This window comes from Zea mays, chromosome 6, assembly GCF_902167145.1.
Source record: "Zea mays cultivar B73 chromosome 6, Zm-B73-REFERENCE-NAM-5.0, whole genome shotgun sequence".
NCBI lineage: Eukaryota > Viridiplantae > Streptophyta > Magnoliopsida > Poales > Poaceae > Zea > Zea mays.
This window is the reverse complement of record NC_050101.1, coordinates 171,633,724-171,650,249: the sequence shown is the minus strand read 5'-3', so window position 1 is coordinate 171,650,249 and position 16,526 is coordinate 171,633,724. Positions and strand designations below refer to the sequence as shown.

The following is a 16,526-nucleotide window of genomic DNA, read 5'->3' as shown; positions in this document are numbered from 1 at the left end:
CGGTCTGCAGGGCGACGGTGTGGAGGTGGTCCATGGCCGTCGAGGGCGCGAGCGGTGGAGCAGTCGAAGCCGCGGCCCTTGTAGCAGAAGCAGCAGCGGATGTGGCCGCTGTTGGGGACCGTCGCGTCCGTGCTGGCGAGAGATGGGACGGAGGAGGAGCGGCGGCGCGCGGGCAGAGGGGTGTCGGCGGCGCGCGCAGAGGAGTGCTGGCGGCGCGGCTCAGTGGAGCACGGACGGCGGCGCAGGGGCCGGCGGCGGTGGAGCGGCGGCGCGCGCAGGAGCTCTGGTGGCGGCGCTGGGGCCCTGGCGGCGGCGCGACCAGCAGGAGCAGTGGCGGCGTTGGGGCCCTGGCGGCGGCGCGACCAGCAGGGGCAGAGGGTGGCGCGACCAGGGGAGGAGAAGGAGCAGGGGAGCGGCCGGCGCTGGTGCAGGGGGAGGCGGCGCCTGTGCCAGCGGCTGGGAGAAGGGAGAAGAAAAAAAATCTGGCTCTATACCATATTGGAATAACTGAAACCCTAACCCTACACTAGGGTGGGCTTGTATATTAATAACTGAGTTGGGCCTGGCCCATTACAAATACAGGGGTACAATTCTAACAGTATCAAGCTTCTTCTCTGATTTAGACCAGGGAGGTGTCCAAGGCATAGGGTTCTCGAGCGGTGATCCTAGTATAATGGGTCCTATGATAGTCTTCTATACCATGATCCTTAAATATGTCTTTGGGGTTATCGAGGTACGACCTTTTCTCGACGCCGACAATATGTATGTCTAACAAGCTGTTTTTACGAGTCCAGTACCAAGACATAGAGACAGGAGCAAACTGATACTGATACTAAAAGTATATTTATCCAAGTAGTTGTTATATGGAATAGTCTTGGGTTGGGCAATTGGCAATTTGGCATGCTTAATTTTTTTTGTAAGTACTCATGTCGCTTTCACCTGCTCCAGTGCAATGTTCTCGCAAAGGCAATATAGCTTTCAGTATAGCAACTACAATAATACGCACTAGCGACATATTAGCACACAACACGGGGGGATACAGATGTTCGGGAAGAGGACACAACAAAAAGCCGCTAAAGATTCTTTCGTAATCCACCCCGTCTCTCCCTCCTTTTTCCGCCGTTCGGTGTTCAGGGGTGGTCCAGTGACAGGGACCTTTCCCGTGCCCCCAATTCCAAGGCTGGAAGCATGGCAGTGAACATTTACATCTGTTGCACAAAAAGAAATGGTAGTAGTTTTTTTTTTTGGTCTGCTGTCCGATTCCTAATGTTTTTACGTATGCATTTTGTGTCTCAGTGTAGTTAGCTGAAAACCACCACACATCACACTAAAAGCACATTCTTTACCTTTAGTAAACGTAGACATACTAGACCATGTGGAATAGCACTGATCAGCACCACATCTGAAACAGAGCGAGGAAAATTACAGAAGGTGCACAGTGCATTCAGGGCATCTGCGATATGCTAACATTATCTTATTAGATTTCTCTCTACAAGCCAAAAAGGGCCATCCGAAGAAGCCAATGATTGACATAGCTTGCAATTGCATGATTCGAAGGCTGGGCGCGACTTGGCCTCATATCAGTCATCAGCCCTCTCGGAGGCAGTTTTAATCTGTCAAATAACAGGTTAAAAAGAGAGACGTGAGTGGAAACTTAGAACGGAGGAAGTGAAAGCCAAAACAGGGGTTTATGTCAATATAACATATGTTAAGCACCATTTGTGTCATTGGCATGCCGGGTCGTTTCAGGGTTTAGGGTTAGATTGAATCATGCACAACTAATTCTTTTTCGCATTAGTTTATCCCTCTAAACATACGGTTGCTATTTGGAGACGTCTAAGAATAGGTCCAGACACCCCTATATATTAGGGGTACAACCAATTGCAATCACCAACAATCGATCAACAATCTACTCCTAGGGCAAATCGCGGAACGATGTTTCTAAATCCACCTAGCAGCTAGCAGCATTAGCATTTAATGGAATGTGTTACTATTTAAAAGAAAAATTAGAAAGCATTTAATTTTTCACGCTATCTCAGTTACACCAGAGGGCTTTGGGAGCAAGATACTGCTAAAGTGGTTCGTCACAATGTTCATGTGGTAGAATGTGATCAGACTAGCTCGGACGACGAATCAAAGGAAGTGTACCCTGCTGAGATGGTTTAGCCAAAGCAGGCCAAATCTCCAGTTTGTTTCTCCTTACGGCCGTTTCAAAATAAACGACAAGAGAAGGTTAAAATTACATTTAATGTTGGCAAATATGATAAAATATTTGATGAATTACTCAAGAGCGGCAACATTAAAAAATTATACTATTCCATCCGTCGACGAACTTAAGCGTCGTGCTTCCTGCAAGTGGCACAATTCATTATTTCACGCTACTAATGATTGTAACGTGCTTCGATGATAGATCCAATTGGACATTAACGAGGGCCAATTAAAATTTCAAGAAATGAAGGTGGACATAGAGCTCTTTACAATAAATATGATCAACTTTGATGATAAAAATGTTCTGGTTGACGTCCAAATTGACGCAGACAACATAAATAAATTTTATATAAACTCAGCAGAGATAAAGTTTTGATTTTCCATAACGTGAAGCTAAAGACAACTTGAATCTGCACTGTACTTACCAGTCCATGAGGAAGTTCAGAGCTTTCCATGACCCTCAGCCTCTTAGCGGTAGAAACAAATACACTGCAGAATTAAAGAATAGGACAACCGTCCTGTTTTTTAGTTGGTCTTCTCAAATTTTGGTAGAATTAGAAAGTAATTTCAGTTGTTAAGAACGCCCCATAATCATGAAAAAAATATTGTAGCCAGAGGCGATGCCTATCAAATATACTAACTTAGGTGTTGAAGTCTCATATTCATATACACGGAGAAAGGAGCAGGGATGACTTACTTCCATGGTAGGTGCCCAACTAGTGTCCTGCCTCCTTCACTGTCTTCACAAACTAAAGTGTACTCACCAGTTCCATCCAACAACCCTGAGAACATTTTCTCTTCTGCTCCTCGCCCTCTAGATTCATCCTTCTGGGCTGCTAAACAACCAAATCCACAATCTTTAGAAGAAAAAAAATCTACAGGTAGCGCGCGTGTTATACTTATACGTACGCACAAAGTATATTTGATCATATAAAAATGGTGAGGTGCTTCTATATTCACGACGGCCTGTACCATCAAGGAAGCCACAGAACAAATCTTGGACGGCAGACGAAAGCTTCTGGTAGCTGTCGTACGCTGAGAGGTTTATTTTCCTCCCAATGGGGATGCCGTCCATGTTTATTTTGATGAGCGGGCTTCTCTTGCAGGTCTGCTTCGCCTTGTCACAGGAGGCTTCATCATCGTTTTGTTGTTGCTGCTCGAGGGATTGCTTAGACGAGCTGGCATTTGCCAGGTTTCTCCTGAAGGACCGTACCGGAGGCCAACCAACCACCGGAAGAACATCACCTCTGCGTTGAAGTTGAGTGAGTTTGCAGTCCTTTTTTTTTAAAAAAAAAAGGAGTTTGTGTAAGGAAATCTAATCACTGTTGTGTTAACGAACTAGAAATATCATCTCAAATGATGAGGCGTTAAACTGAAAATGTTACAGCAGAAAGCAGATGAACAGACTCCCCAGCTCCTACAGTTAATGTATACTACTCACAGCTAAGAAAGAAAGTTCAGGACAATACTAATCTGTGTCATAGAAAATAGCCACAGTGATTGATTGATAGCTAGGCAATTTGCTGTTATAGCAGACTAGTGGATTTTCATGACCAAGATTACTGCTTGAAACTGGAAGCTTCATAACTATTTTCTTGTCTAAACTCGCTTGCTTATCCGATTTGATTCACAGACTGAGGATAAAAAAAGTCAAACAAGATGAAGTGGACTGGAACATCAGACTATGTAATCCTTTCCCCAGATCACGCGCGCGTATGCGATGACAAGAAAAAACAAACGAGCATATAGCTTCCACTGCACAGCCGGGAGCAGTGAGCACAAAAGGACGGGAAAGCAAGTAAAACAAGCCTGTCCTCACCTGTGCACAGCAGGCCCGGCATCCGAGTCATGCGACGACGATGGGGGACAGCAGCACCCTTTCTTCGTCTCACCTGCCATGTTTTCACCTCCCAATGTTAGCTCGTTCCCACACCCTTCGCTGTCCTCCTCCTGCCTACAATAACCTTACAAATAAAACCAGACAAAAACAAAATGTCAGAAACTAATAAACGGGATTCCTGCAGCTCGGTGAACTCACTAATGGGCTGCAGGTGCATATTCCAATTCCCTTTGCACTTACATACCTTGTGCTTTGGCACCAACGGTTGCCAAGAACCCTCTCTTTGCCCAGGTGGCAGCAGTAGCACTAGCACCAGCGCTGGCGGCGAGCTTCGGATGCGACGGGAAGCAACCAGAGCCGAGGGAGAGCGCCGTGCAGGTCCCCTTCTCTCCCGGCGGCGGCGGCGTTCTCTCGTCGTCTTGGGCTCCGGGGAGGCAGAGCCTCAGCTCAAGCTTGGAGTAGTCGTCCTCCTCGGGGTGGTCTGGGCTTGCGGCCGTTGCTGTTGCTGATGTCGACCCCGCTCCTCCGTCTTCCACTACCTCTCTGGTCACCGTCCATTCTCTCTCGTCTCGGATGAGGTTTAGCAGCTGCGGGGTGGAAGGAGGACCCCTCTCTCCGGAGCTGTCCTCCATGGGACTTAATTGGTCTTCTAGGAGAGGCAGGAGAAAGCAAAGGGTTTAGCCGAGTCTAGTTCGGCAAGGCTTCAACGTCACTGAAAGCCCTACGGCATATATGGAAACGTTGGAAGAATAGCTGGTAGGAATACAAGCTCTACTACTGGGTAGTGACTATAGGTGTACATTCGGGCCGCCCGGCCCGGCCCGGCCCAAGCCCGAAAAGGCCCGTATTGTTTGAATTTCGGGCCGGCCCGGCCTGTTTGAATTTCGGGCCGTGCCGGGCCGGCCCATGGGCCTCGCCCTCGGCCCACGGCCCGGCCCGTAATTGCTTAAACGTGTCGGGCTTATTTCGGGCGGCCCGAAATTATAAAAGCCCGAAATTCAATTTTTGGCCCGAAATTCACATTAGGGCCCGAAATTCAGTTTTTGGCCCAAAATTCAGTTTTTGGCCCGAAATTCACATTAGAGCCCTAAATTCAAAAAAATAATAAAACAAATAAAAGATAAGACAAATAAATTTGAACAAAATTAAACTTAATATTTGTATTAAAGTTACCACAGCTATGCAATGACTACCTCGTTTATAAATCATTTTGTTAGAAGAAAAAAGAGTATAATCAGCTCTATACAAAGTTCGTAAGTTTAGTTTATTGTCTAATGTTCATAACAAAAGTAAAATTACATCACACACTCTAATTCAAAGATACAAAAAAACATCTAACTAGCATTATCTCTAGCTTTGTGTTTTTTTATCAAGTATATGAAAGTGTGGAATGAAGTGTGTTTTGATAAATATATGGGCCTTTTCGTGCCTCTATATGGGCCTTTTCGTGCCTGCCTTAAACGGGCCGTGCTCGTGCCCGCCCATGGGCCATGACCTCGGCCCAAACCCGGCCCGATATAACGGGCCGTGCTGGCCCGGCACTAAATTATTTCGGGCCGTGCCGTGCCTGAGCCGTGCTTTTTTTTCCGTGCTTCGGGCCGGCCCATCAGGCCCGGCCCAAATGTACACCTATAGTAGTGACTGAGGAACTAAAGTTTTCACACTCAACTTCGGACGGAGAAAACTGTCAAACTAGGCTACTAGACTACTAGAGGATGCATGGGAGAGACGAGAGAGAGAGAGAGAGTCGATGCTGAAGTAGGTCAGGTGTTCAGGATTCGAGGCTAAACGATGACAACAACAAAGTCACTTCAAACGCCCAATCGTGAGTGATCTCTCAGCATACCGATGATTGATCCAGCCAAGGCGACAACAAGGGTAGCCTCTCTCTAGTTCGTAGTACTTAGCAGCACAACAACAACAGAGTTCAGCGGATGCAGGAGCAAAGAATTAACTCACCTCTGACCAGGTGCAGTGACAAACCAGCTAGCCGAGGAGAACTCTTGACGAGAACACTGGCGAGGAATGCCCTCGCCTAGCTAGCCAGGCCAGCTGAAGAAGGCAAGCAAAGCAAACGAGGGAGGGAGCGCTGCAGCTATGAGCTATATATCTGTGTGGCAGAAAGAAGAAGTGCCGCCTGCCTGGCCTTTCTTTTGTACTACTACCAGTACCAGTCCAGCGGCGAGAAGTGCGAGATGCCTGCCCCGAGTTGGCGCCGTCCCTTCTTAGCGTAGGCGTAGGGTGTGTATCCTCTCCTTTCAATCCCGCGCTTTTCCGCGCTACCTGTTTCTCGGCACTACTGCACTGCTGGTCTGCTGCTGAGTGCTGCAGCTGGGCCACTGGCGCATCGCATCGCATCGCATCACAGGTTCAGAGGCAACGGCGGCGTCGCGTTGCGTGTGGGCGGCGTGGGATGGATGATTGGGGGTCGGAGCCGTGGGGGGCCTAAGCGGGGTCCGGCCCAGGCGAGAGCCGAGCCGGCCGCCGGAGGGAGCGGCGAGTGCGGTGAGGTGACGCGATGTCGATGTCGATGGGATGGATGCTGCGTGTAGCTGGTGGTGTCGGGGGGTTGGGTGATGTGATGCGATGGTTCTTGTTGCCTGGCTTCAGGCTTCAGCAAGCCGGTGGGGGGACCACTGTCGGCGTTCTTGTTGGCTTCTGCAACCCTGACCCATGCCATGCCGTTGAAAGATACAGTACAGTATGTTCGTGCTCAGCTATATGCCCCGGTTCCTTCAATTATCGAGAAAGGTCCATGCGCGCAGCTCAGGCGGTCCCTTTTCAACGCTACGCTACGCTACGACAAGATTTTATCTAAGCATGGCGGTTCTTGCTTGCTGCTCATAGGCTCCTCGCAAGCATGAAGCATCCTTTCTCGGACCATGCTGGTGTTGCAGGCCTGGTGTGGTATATGGTAGCCGCAACTGGAGCTAGGGGGCCGCACGCACTTTCCCGTGCCCATGCATGACCAAACTCAAAAAGGAAGCAGAAAGAGCAGCCAGCCACATCTGGTAGCGGCGGAGTGAGGTGTGGCCGTGGGCCTCTCCATCGGCTGGCAGACGGCAGCAGCCATTCTGTTTCCGCGCCGCCGCGTGAGAGAGGAGAGTGGACTTCTCGGCGTGCGTTAGCCGCACCCGCACACACACACACACACACAAGTGGCTGTGCTGTGCGTGGTCACCTCACACCGGCTGCGCCGGGTGGTGGTGGTCCAGACTAGCTACGTACACCTCCCGGCTCTCGCGAAGCTCGAGCTCGTGCCATGTGCCGTTCGCAGGCGCGCGTGGCCGGAGACGCGGCGCGCGCGCGCGCACGCGCGACGCCGGCCGGCCGCACCACGACAAGTGCCCTGCAGCTGTGTGTGCGCGGCCGGCGCATGGTCAGTTTCGTGCGGCGCCATCCTGCTGCTGCAGAGAGAGCCTCGAGCACATCGTGGGGCCTTTAGGGCTGGGTTGGGTTGGGTTTTGGTGGGACGAATCACGCGGCAAAATACCCCCGCGCGATAAACTTCAATGCGAATACGGTTACAACACACACGTTAGTAATTGTTACCGTACGCTCCTACATTTTTTAACAAGATTTTAACAATATAAGACTACCTCCAGCAAGGGTCTGTATATAGTCCTGTACCTTAAATTTAGAGGACAACGAGCTCCTTTATCCCTCCAACAGCACACGGCAAAACGTCCGGTAAAAATAGCGTACGTTGATAGACACTCTAAACTTAGAGGTTGTACGGGCGTCCGCTATAGCCTGGCTCCTGCTCTCTTCTGCGCTAGGAAAGACGAATGGAGAGCGCTGATTGGAGCCGTACATGGTCTCGTTAATGAAAAGTTGTGTATAAAATAAGAATGAGTAATATTATTTCTATAGAGGATGGAATTTAGAGGACGCTGCTGGAGGACGAGATAATATAGAGGACATAATCTTTTAGAGTACACTGTAAAGGACATAGAATATTCTTTTAGAGGATAAAATTTAGAGAACGCTGCTGGAGACAGCCTAAGAACCTAACTCACAACGTTTTGTTCGGAAATGGTAAAATAACGGATCTAAAATGTTGAATACCTATATTTAAAATGTTAAATGCTACTCCCCTCCAAAAAAAATGGATGGGGTTCATTACAAATGCTTAGTTTTTGTTGTTCTAGCTACTTATATAATGTTTATTTCTATTTTAACCTTGATTTTTTTTTCAATCAGATTTCTTAACTTGTTTCCACCCATTTTAGGGCATTCACGACAGTTCTTGTTTTTTATAGGAGGAAAGATCCTCCCTCGGCATCTCTAATAACTAAAAAAAATAGTACATCAATGACTTTTTTAAAGTCACTAAAGAAGTAGGGAGCGTATTTGCTGGTTTTGTCCAGCCATTTCAAATGAAGGCAATTTTGAAAATCAAGAATCTTTAGCCTGGCATAGACGATTTTGAAAACTATCTAGGTCAACGTTTATTGGCATAGCCGATTTTGAAAACTATCTAGGCCGGTGTTTATTGGTATTGCGGGGGACGATATATCATGCAGGCGGCAGGCCTACTTTGAAATGCAGGAAGAGAAAACATACAAGAATTATTTCACATGAATCGGTTCTTTTTTCACATAATAAAAAAGACATTGGAAACAAGAAAAAAATTTCCCGCATTTCATTTCGAAAGGGGGGCCTGAACAAGGTTCTTCAAATATATGCAGAAGAAAAATATTTGCTTAGTAATTGGAGTCTGTTGTCCAAGCGATTCACGCTACAGCCAAATGATCGAACCAACCCCCAAAAAAAAAGAAACTGAACTAAAGCGGGTCATCGTAGCTGAATATTCCCAGCGCAACAATTGGTATCTTGTGGCGCGGACAAGAGCCGCTCAAGCAAATAGGGTAGGTAGGAGGGTCTTCGCTTTGTTGTTATTATTACTGAAAACGAAGTTGGAACCAGCAACATCATCAACATGCATTCCAGGGGAAGGGGTTGTCATTACATCCCCTGTTCGAGCAGGTAGTCGCCCAGCCTTTCCACCACCAGGTTGCACTGCCCGGGAGTCATGGGCTCGTCGTAGATGCCAATGATGAGTGACTGCCCTGTTTTCTTCACAGTGATGCCCCCGGATCCCTGGGAACCAACACAGACAAACAAAAAACGACTGTTGTTAGGACAGGAACGGGTCGGAGAGGACGGAGCAGCCACGACGACGACGGCCGACGACGGCTGACGCGCGGTTACTACCTTCTTGCCACGGATGACAGCTCCAGGTTCGCCTTGGATGACCATGTACTTGGTGCCTCCCAGTATCAGGCCGGTCGGGGCGAGGTGCCCCGGCTCGTCGAAATCCTTCATGATGGCAGCCATCTCCTCGGCCTTGAACTGGATGGACGACCACCACAACAAAATCGATATCCCCTCGCATGTCAGATGTCAGCTAGCGGGATCGGATCGTATCGGATCGACCATGCAGACAATAACGTAATGCAATACTAGTGGGGATTGAGTGGCGGTGACCTCGGGGAATGCGGTGCTCTGCGCCCAGGTGGCGCCGTCGTGGCCGACGATGGCCGCCGACGTGAGGTGGTGGCCCTCGATCTCGCACATCAGGTGCTCGTCCACGTACGTCTGCCACGACATCTTCGCTCGGCGCGTTGGTCGGTCGCTAGAGGACGGAGAGGGAGGCCGGTGGTCGCCGGAGGATGTGCTCGTGCAGTGAAACAACTCGATCCCACTGTTTTCTGACTGGTGACGAGGAGCTTGTAGCATCGTGCACCGGACGGATGGCTAAATAGAGAGGGAATCCCAAGTTGAAGGGGTGAAGGACCGGATCCCCACCTCACCGTGGCCACACGTTCGTCTCCTCGCTCCCCCTTGGACTTCGCCAGGTTTCAGGGGCTGCATGTTGGCCACTCTTGTGATGGGGGGATAATAACCAGGGCACCGGTAAATGGAGATGGTCAGAGAATCGGACTCATGCATGCTACTGCCAAACAAACATTGCTGACCAATAAAACTACACGCTGAAGTTTTCCACAAAAAAAAAAAACTCTTTGATGCAGCAACATACTCTACTTCTACCAGAGTTGGTGTTCTTTCCTCATCACTGTTGGATGAAACCTCCACCAAATTAGCTTTGTTCTTCTTAGCCAGTCTTTTAAGTATTCGGCTGAAGCGTTTGTCATTCACACCTAAAATCTCCTTATTAGTAAAATACCCTCAATCTGGCATGTCTTCATCTCAACAGCCTCGACAAATTCAATGTCACTGTTAAATTGACGGGGTCGAGTAACTTTCATCCAATTTTCTTTAAAACAAAAAACACATGGACGTCCAACTATGCCAAAGAGGCCAAACTTAGGCTGCCATATAGTCCTCTACCATACACCTTCTGCCTTGAAGAGAAGAACCAAGATTATAAGTTGTCCCATATTCTTGGAAATAAGCTAGAGCGTACTCCAGCAAAGGCTTGCATTGCATTTGAAGGCACTCATGCTCATCTTCGCAACCGGTGGAAACCTTGTCATCGTGCCACTTTGGTCTCTCTCCTCAACCATTGGAACCTATTCCGGTTAATCATCATGTCACTTATTCTTTGTTGCAGGAGCATTTTTTCTTCACATTGCAACAGGGTTTGAAGCTACAACATCCAAAGTAATTAATAAACTTACCTCCATCAATTATATGATTTTTAAAAAAATTGGCAATGCATTTCGAGCAAAGCATGCAAATCAACAATATTTGAAGTAAACTCTTTGAATTTAATAGCCCAGATAAAGAGAACAATTTTCGATATTCTGTTTGAAGCCAAATGATGCATCTCGATACTGAAAGCATCTAAGATCTCTTCCAAAATGTCTTGCACGAGGAAGTGGTGTCAGATGTGAAAAAAAAACTTGAAAATTTTGCACTAACCAACCTCGTTTCCTATAAATATGTCCTTACATATATTGTTCATGAACACAAAATAAAATCATCGAATAGACTCAATTCCATATGATTTGCATTTTATTGTTGTTGCTTATTCAGTTTCGTGTGTTGATTGGAGAAGATAAAATCGTACATAGATAAAGGTTTAAGATATTTTTAAAATGAAAAATCAATAAGAGGGTTGCCTATTATATTAAAAAGAGAGATGCGTCCTAGAAGGCTAAAGTTCACAATTCATAAAAAAGAGGCTAAAGAGAAATATAAAGAATGATTACGCATTTACCCCACGCTATAGTCCTAAAAACCCAAAAATGACACCAAATTGGCAAGATGCTTTGCCCCACCTGGTTTCCACAAGAGGGGTTCCTCCTTAATCTTTACCACAACCTAGGTAATAGTCGCCTCTTTATGGTAAAAAAATTCGCGAGTTTCTCTCGCACCAGAGCGTCCAAACGACGAGAATGATGAGGCTCTGCAAACCCCTAATGTCTCTCACTGCGGATGACGCAAGATTTGGCCATCACTAGTGCACAGAATCTACAGATTTAAGATCTCGATATAGCGTGAATGTGATATTTTGTGTGTGAGTTATTTTCAGTATACTTATACTTTGTTATAGTGTATAAAAGATATAGAAATAGATGTGAATTTTTTTATGAGTTCACTAAATTGTTGTTTGAGTGATAACAACGGGCCTAGATTTATCTGACACATAACGAGGTACAACCCTAACCTTGATGTGATGGGTGGTGGGTCTTCTTTGACCAAGAAAATATTTAATCCCGCAAGGCCCATGGAAGCCTAGTAAATTGGTCGAGAAAATATTTAACGCAGAGCAAAGCTTGTGCGTTGGGGTGTAACCGAACCCGCTCTATTTAGGTTTTCGTGTTCAGATTCAGTTTCTACATGTGTTATATTTCGGAATATAGATTTAGGTTCGATTCCTAGCCTCTAAAATCCGAATAGATCGAATAAGCTAAATATAAAAAAACTCTTATTATGTGATTTATGTACTTTTTAGCTATGTATTATGATGTCATGTTAATAATAGTATATATATATATATATATATATTATTTTTAGTAGCTTGTTACAATAATAGTACTTCTATTTAATTATTCATTGTATATATTTTAACAAAAGACATCAGTCTCTGTACTATTTGGTCTATTCGGTGGACCGAATAGACTGAACCAAAATTATGAATCTATTCAGGTTTGATTCCTAAAATCATTTAGAAAATTTTGATTCTCAATTTTCAAAACTCAAAATTTCAAAAACTCGAATAAACTAAACTGAATTATACAAATAGACCGAATGACTAGACCTACTTTGTCGTTGTGCGGAAGCACCCAAAAGACCATGTTGAGTGCAGGCCCGTACCTATATATTTTGGGTCCTTGAGCGAAACACAGACTGGCCTTTGTTGGCTTTTCATACAAATCATATTTTATATTTTTTTAAAGATTTGACGACAAAATTGATCTATCTATTTCACGAGGAACAAAGGGCCAAAGTAATTAATTAAACTAGGCAAAATGAATACATTATTTAATTAATAGGGTTTAGTTTATTGTAATCGCTAGTGACGTCAGTAAAAATACTAGTGGTTTTATTGGCTAATACATACGTGATGCTGATGAAATTAATCTCTACTACACTTAAGGCTGGAGCGAGGGCGTCCACCAACCTGACCGTGCCCCCGCTCCAGCCCCCGCCCGCGCTGTCTTCCTTCCTGCAATCCCGCCTCCGCCCGCGCCGTCTTCCGTACATCCCGCCCTCAACCGCACCGACTTCCTTCCCTGCATCCCGCGGCGATCCCGCGCTCCCATCCATCTCGCCGCTGATGGCGCCCATCGTGGGAGGCAGGGTGGGCGAGGTCGCGCGTGTGTCTCCGGTTGTGGTCGTTTCGTTTGGGCCGACCGTGGGGCGCTACTGTTTCCATCCTCCTGCTCTGACTTCTCTGCTTCATCCGATCCCCTCTCCCCCACCTGCCAGACTCCCCGCCGTCCACCGCTCGCCGCCCCCGGCCGCCATCCAGCCGCCGGTACAGGGCTCATCCTCCCGGTCGCAGCCGTGTCCAGTTCCTTCACGAAGAGAGGCGCGTAGACTGGGGAGCTGGAGCGAGGACAAGGAGACGAGGGAAAGGACGCAGCAGCTGCAACCGAAGCAGATGCAGTGGGTGAGGGCCGACTCCTCCGACTTCGGGGGCGACCGTCCCGCCCCCCGCAGGTATCCATCCAGCTCCTCTTCCTCCTCCTCGCTGCCGCCGCCGCCGCCTCGATCCCGTCCTGGACTGGAGTCTCACCCTACCCCTCTAACAAAGTAACAACCTCACGATTTTGCGATTTCGTGCAGCGGGCACACTGCGGTTATCTATCGTCACATGCACCCACCGCCGCGGCTCCTCCTCCGATGCTTGCCTCTGACTCCCCGATTACTCCATGCGACTTCTTCCATGCAACATTCATCGCCCCCTATGTGGCCTCCCAGTCACCAGCGCCACGACGCCTCTTGCGAAGAGGACGATTTGTACGGGTATGGGGGCATCGTCAATGAGTGGGGCACGATTGGGCTGTTGGTGCTCGAGGCGGCAGCCGAGCGGATCGTCGGGGATGGGGCCCTCGAGACATGGGGTGTCGCGGATAAGGCCACTCGTGTGAAGCTCTGCATGTTGGGTGAGGATCTTTTTGTGTGTGTGACAGTCCCCGGCTCCTTCATCTCGCCCTCCGTAGCTCCCTCCCTCGCTCTCTATCTTTCTATTGTTTTTCCGCTTCTGCAGGTGTCCCTGTGGGGGTCCAGCGCGAGGGAGATCACACGCGCCGCGCCGCGCGGAACGTGTTCGAGGAGCGCCAGCTCCATAGCCACCTCCATCGTGTTGTCGTGGCTGCCCTCTCCATTCAGGTACCTCACCTCCCACGCCACCATGAAAGGTCTTCCGGGAGCACAGGGATGACAAAGAGCCATAGGATTCCATCATGCCACCGGTAACCAGTCCCACAACCAGAGATTTCTTATCTGACTCAACCTTCATGTTAGTTGTGGCCTTCCTTCTGAAGCGGGTCCGACAGAATGGAGGGCCCCAACCATAGCAGGTGCTCCTATTGCAACCAACTCAGATGTGAGTGTGAGTGGGAGTGGTCCAACCAGCGAAGCCTCTGGTCTCCAGCAAAGCACTAGGTGATTGGAGCCAATGCCGGCACTCCATGACCAGCTAATTCGTCTGCTGGTTTGTTGCCGTCCTAATGGAAAGATTCATCCGAATACCTTTGCGATGATAAAAATTACCAATTTGTTTTTATGCACCTAAATGTTAATAGTTCATACTTGTGCTGGTTTGATTTAGCCATTCAGGGTGTAGTGGTTGGGACAATCACATATCTTAGTAACTTGTATGGCATATGACTTGCATATATTCTTTTTTAGTTTTTTTCTGAATAAATGAATCTGAACAATTATTCACAGTGATGCCCTATTTGTCTGCCAAGAATCAGTAAAGAGCATCACTGTGAATAACAATTTATTCACCTTTTCTAGATTTCATGAATGTAGAATTTGTGCATTTAATCCATTCTTTATTGTTATAGGTTCCAGATTAACTCCTTGTTGAAAGGGTGGCTGGAAGATGACTTGATCTTGTAACAGGGAAAATTTATCATTTGAAATATTCTCTGCTAAAGAATGAAGCGTTTCAAGGCTTACACAAAGGTTTGACGACAGAGAAGAAAAGGTGTGTATTTGTACAGGTTATGGGTAAGAGTAATGTCAAATGCAATTGTTGGGTCTATCATTAAACATGATATAATTGCTTATATAGGTACTCCCACCATTCATTGTTATTTGTTGCCGGTTAGTACAAAATTGAATAAAGTGGCGTCAAATAAATAAAAATGGAGGTAGTATACATTGTTATTGTGAAGTGTTTTTCCTTGCTCTTCTACTAGGCAAGCAAGATCAACATGTTTTATGATGTGCCTACTGGCCATATCTAAACTATTCAGTGCATATATGTTCAAATCCACTAACACACATGCATTTCCATTTGAGAGGTAGAAGCACCACATCTATGGTATTAAGATCCTACATTTGTAGTGTACCAGGTTCCGCTCTGATGGTCAGGTTTTTTTCACTGTTCCATGTTCTTGTGATGGTCTACGTTGTGGTTTCATGTGGTCGAGTACTGATATAAGTTTGGTCTTTTACAAGAAATGAAATTAAACTCTAGACCACTACTTTTCGTATTACTTTTGTCTTTTCCCTGCAAATGTTGTTTAATTACAAATAGTAAATAATTTCTGTTAAGAGCGGCAAAGACTGCTCGATTTTGCTGAATTTCTGGAAATAAGGCGACAATATAACAAATAGTATTGTTCTGTTTGCTCTGTTCTGGATTCATACGCGCCTGGAAGAGCTTGGAATCAGTTCGAACAATTTTTCAGAGGACAATGTGAGTTAGTAATTTAGTATGAAACATCAGCGTTTTGCAATATGGGCAAACATAACTTCCTGGTGGCGATCTATTTGACCTTGAAATATTGTTTGCAGGAGATTTGGCATTCTAGAGTAATTCAGTACTGGAAGCACTTGAAGTTCGAGATACAAAAGGATTCCTTTCGATACGTTATGGATATGAGTGCTAGCCTTGGTGGATTTGCAGCATCTCTGAAGAAATGAATGTCTGGGTTATGAATGTAGTTCCTTTCACGGAATCTGGAAAGCTGAAAATTATATATGATCGTGGTTTAATGGGGACTACCCATGACTGGTAAGGTTTTTTTTTGACATACTTCCCATCTATTTTTTTACTGTTTCAAGGTGGAATTTGCATCCCTAGAAATTAGAACTATTACATTTGTTTTGTCTTGTGCTATACAGATAAGAGTTTCATTGTGACTATAGTCTGCAATTAATTATCCATAAATAAATTCACAAATTGTTTTCTCATGGTTGTCCATATAAAATTCTTAACTCGTGTGGAAGGGGGTGATATTATCTTGTTTGATTTCTAAGATGCAACCGCGTGTAAACATGGTTTTCAGAAATTGATGTAGTTTGGCTGTCATATTTTGGAATATGGATGTAGTATTTGAGCCTTGAGGCCAATACTTCTGCCCATTATAAGATTACCTGCGTTGTTATTGTTATTATAATTAAACAAAACCGAGAAACATGGGTCCTCGCAAAAAAAATGAGTCCTGTCAACATATCTGATATAGGTGCCCCCATTCTGTTGCTTCTTTCCAGTTTTTAAGACCATTCTTTTCATTTCTAACCTCTTCACTACTGAAGAAATTTCTTGTGCATTGTCCTGTGTGTCTGTGTCTGCCTTACTTCCCGTTACACAGGGCTGGCTGATGCTAATTTTCCTTATTTATGACCTGTTTAACTGAAGGTGTGAATCATTCTCGACATACCCGGAGTTGGGGACCATAATTAGGGGTACCCTCAAGACGCCTAATTCTCAGCTGGTAACCCCCATCAGCATAAAGCTGCAGAGGCCTGATGGGTGCGATTAAGTCAGGGATCAGTCCATACGAGTGACTCGATCACGCTTCACCCGAGCCTAGCCTCGGAC

The 16,526-nt window shown here is 46.4% G+C and overlaps 2 protein-coding genes and 1 pseudogene across 14 annotated transcripts; 1 reads left to right on the top strand and 2 right to left on the bottom strand.

Moving 5' to 3' along the window:
- Positions 1-972: 972 nt before the first annotated feature.
- LOC100272504 (uncharacterized) lies at positions 973-6,611 on the bottom strand. 13 transcript variants are annotated; one of them, XR_004849923.1, is made up of 8 exons: positions 6,008-6,611; positions 4,293-4,697; positions 4,028-4,172; positions 3,181-3,455; positions 2,906-3,044; positions 2,634-2,697; positions 1,347-1,613; positions 973-1,208 (listed from the first exon to the last, which is right to left on the bottom strand). XR_004849923.1 is itself a non-coding variant. In XM_008649269.4 (7 exons), the coding sequence occupies exons 2-7, from the start codon at positions 4,678-4,680 to the stop codon at positions 1,581-1,583; spliced, it is 1,044 nt and encodes a 347-aa protein (XP_008647491.1). In that variant the 5' UTR covers positions 4,681-4,697; positions 6,008-6,611; the 3' UTR covers positions 1,323-1,580. The 13 variants fall into 13 exon arrangements, 11 of the variants coding, with proteins under 11 accessions (XP_008647491.1, XP_035815309.1, XP_023156006.1 ...); XR_002748516.2 differs by lacking the exon at positions 6,008-6,611 and having other exon boundaries at positions 3,118-3,455; positions 4,293-4,897; XM_008649269.4 differs by lacking the exon at positions 973-1,208 and having other exon boundaries at positions 1,323-1,613.
- Positions 6,612-8,673: 2,062 nt separating this feature from the next.
- Positions 8,674-9,783, bottom strand: LOC542409 (profilin homolog 1). Its single transcript, NM_001111980.2, has 3 exons — positions 9,539-9,783; positions 9,266-9,403; positions 8,674-9,151 (listed from the first exon to the last, which is right to left on the bottom strand). Exons 1-3 carry the CDS (start codon positions 9,659-9,661, stop codon positions 9,017-9,019), a joined length of 396 nt encoding a protein of 131 aa, NP_001105450.2. The 5' UTR covers positions 9,662-9,783; the 3' UTR covers positions 8,674-9,016.
- LOC103631605 (uncharacterized) lies at positions 13,416-14,164 on the top strand (annotated as a pseudogene).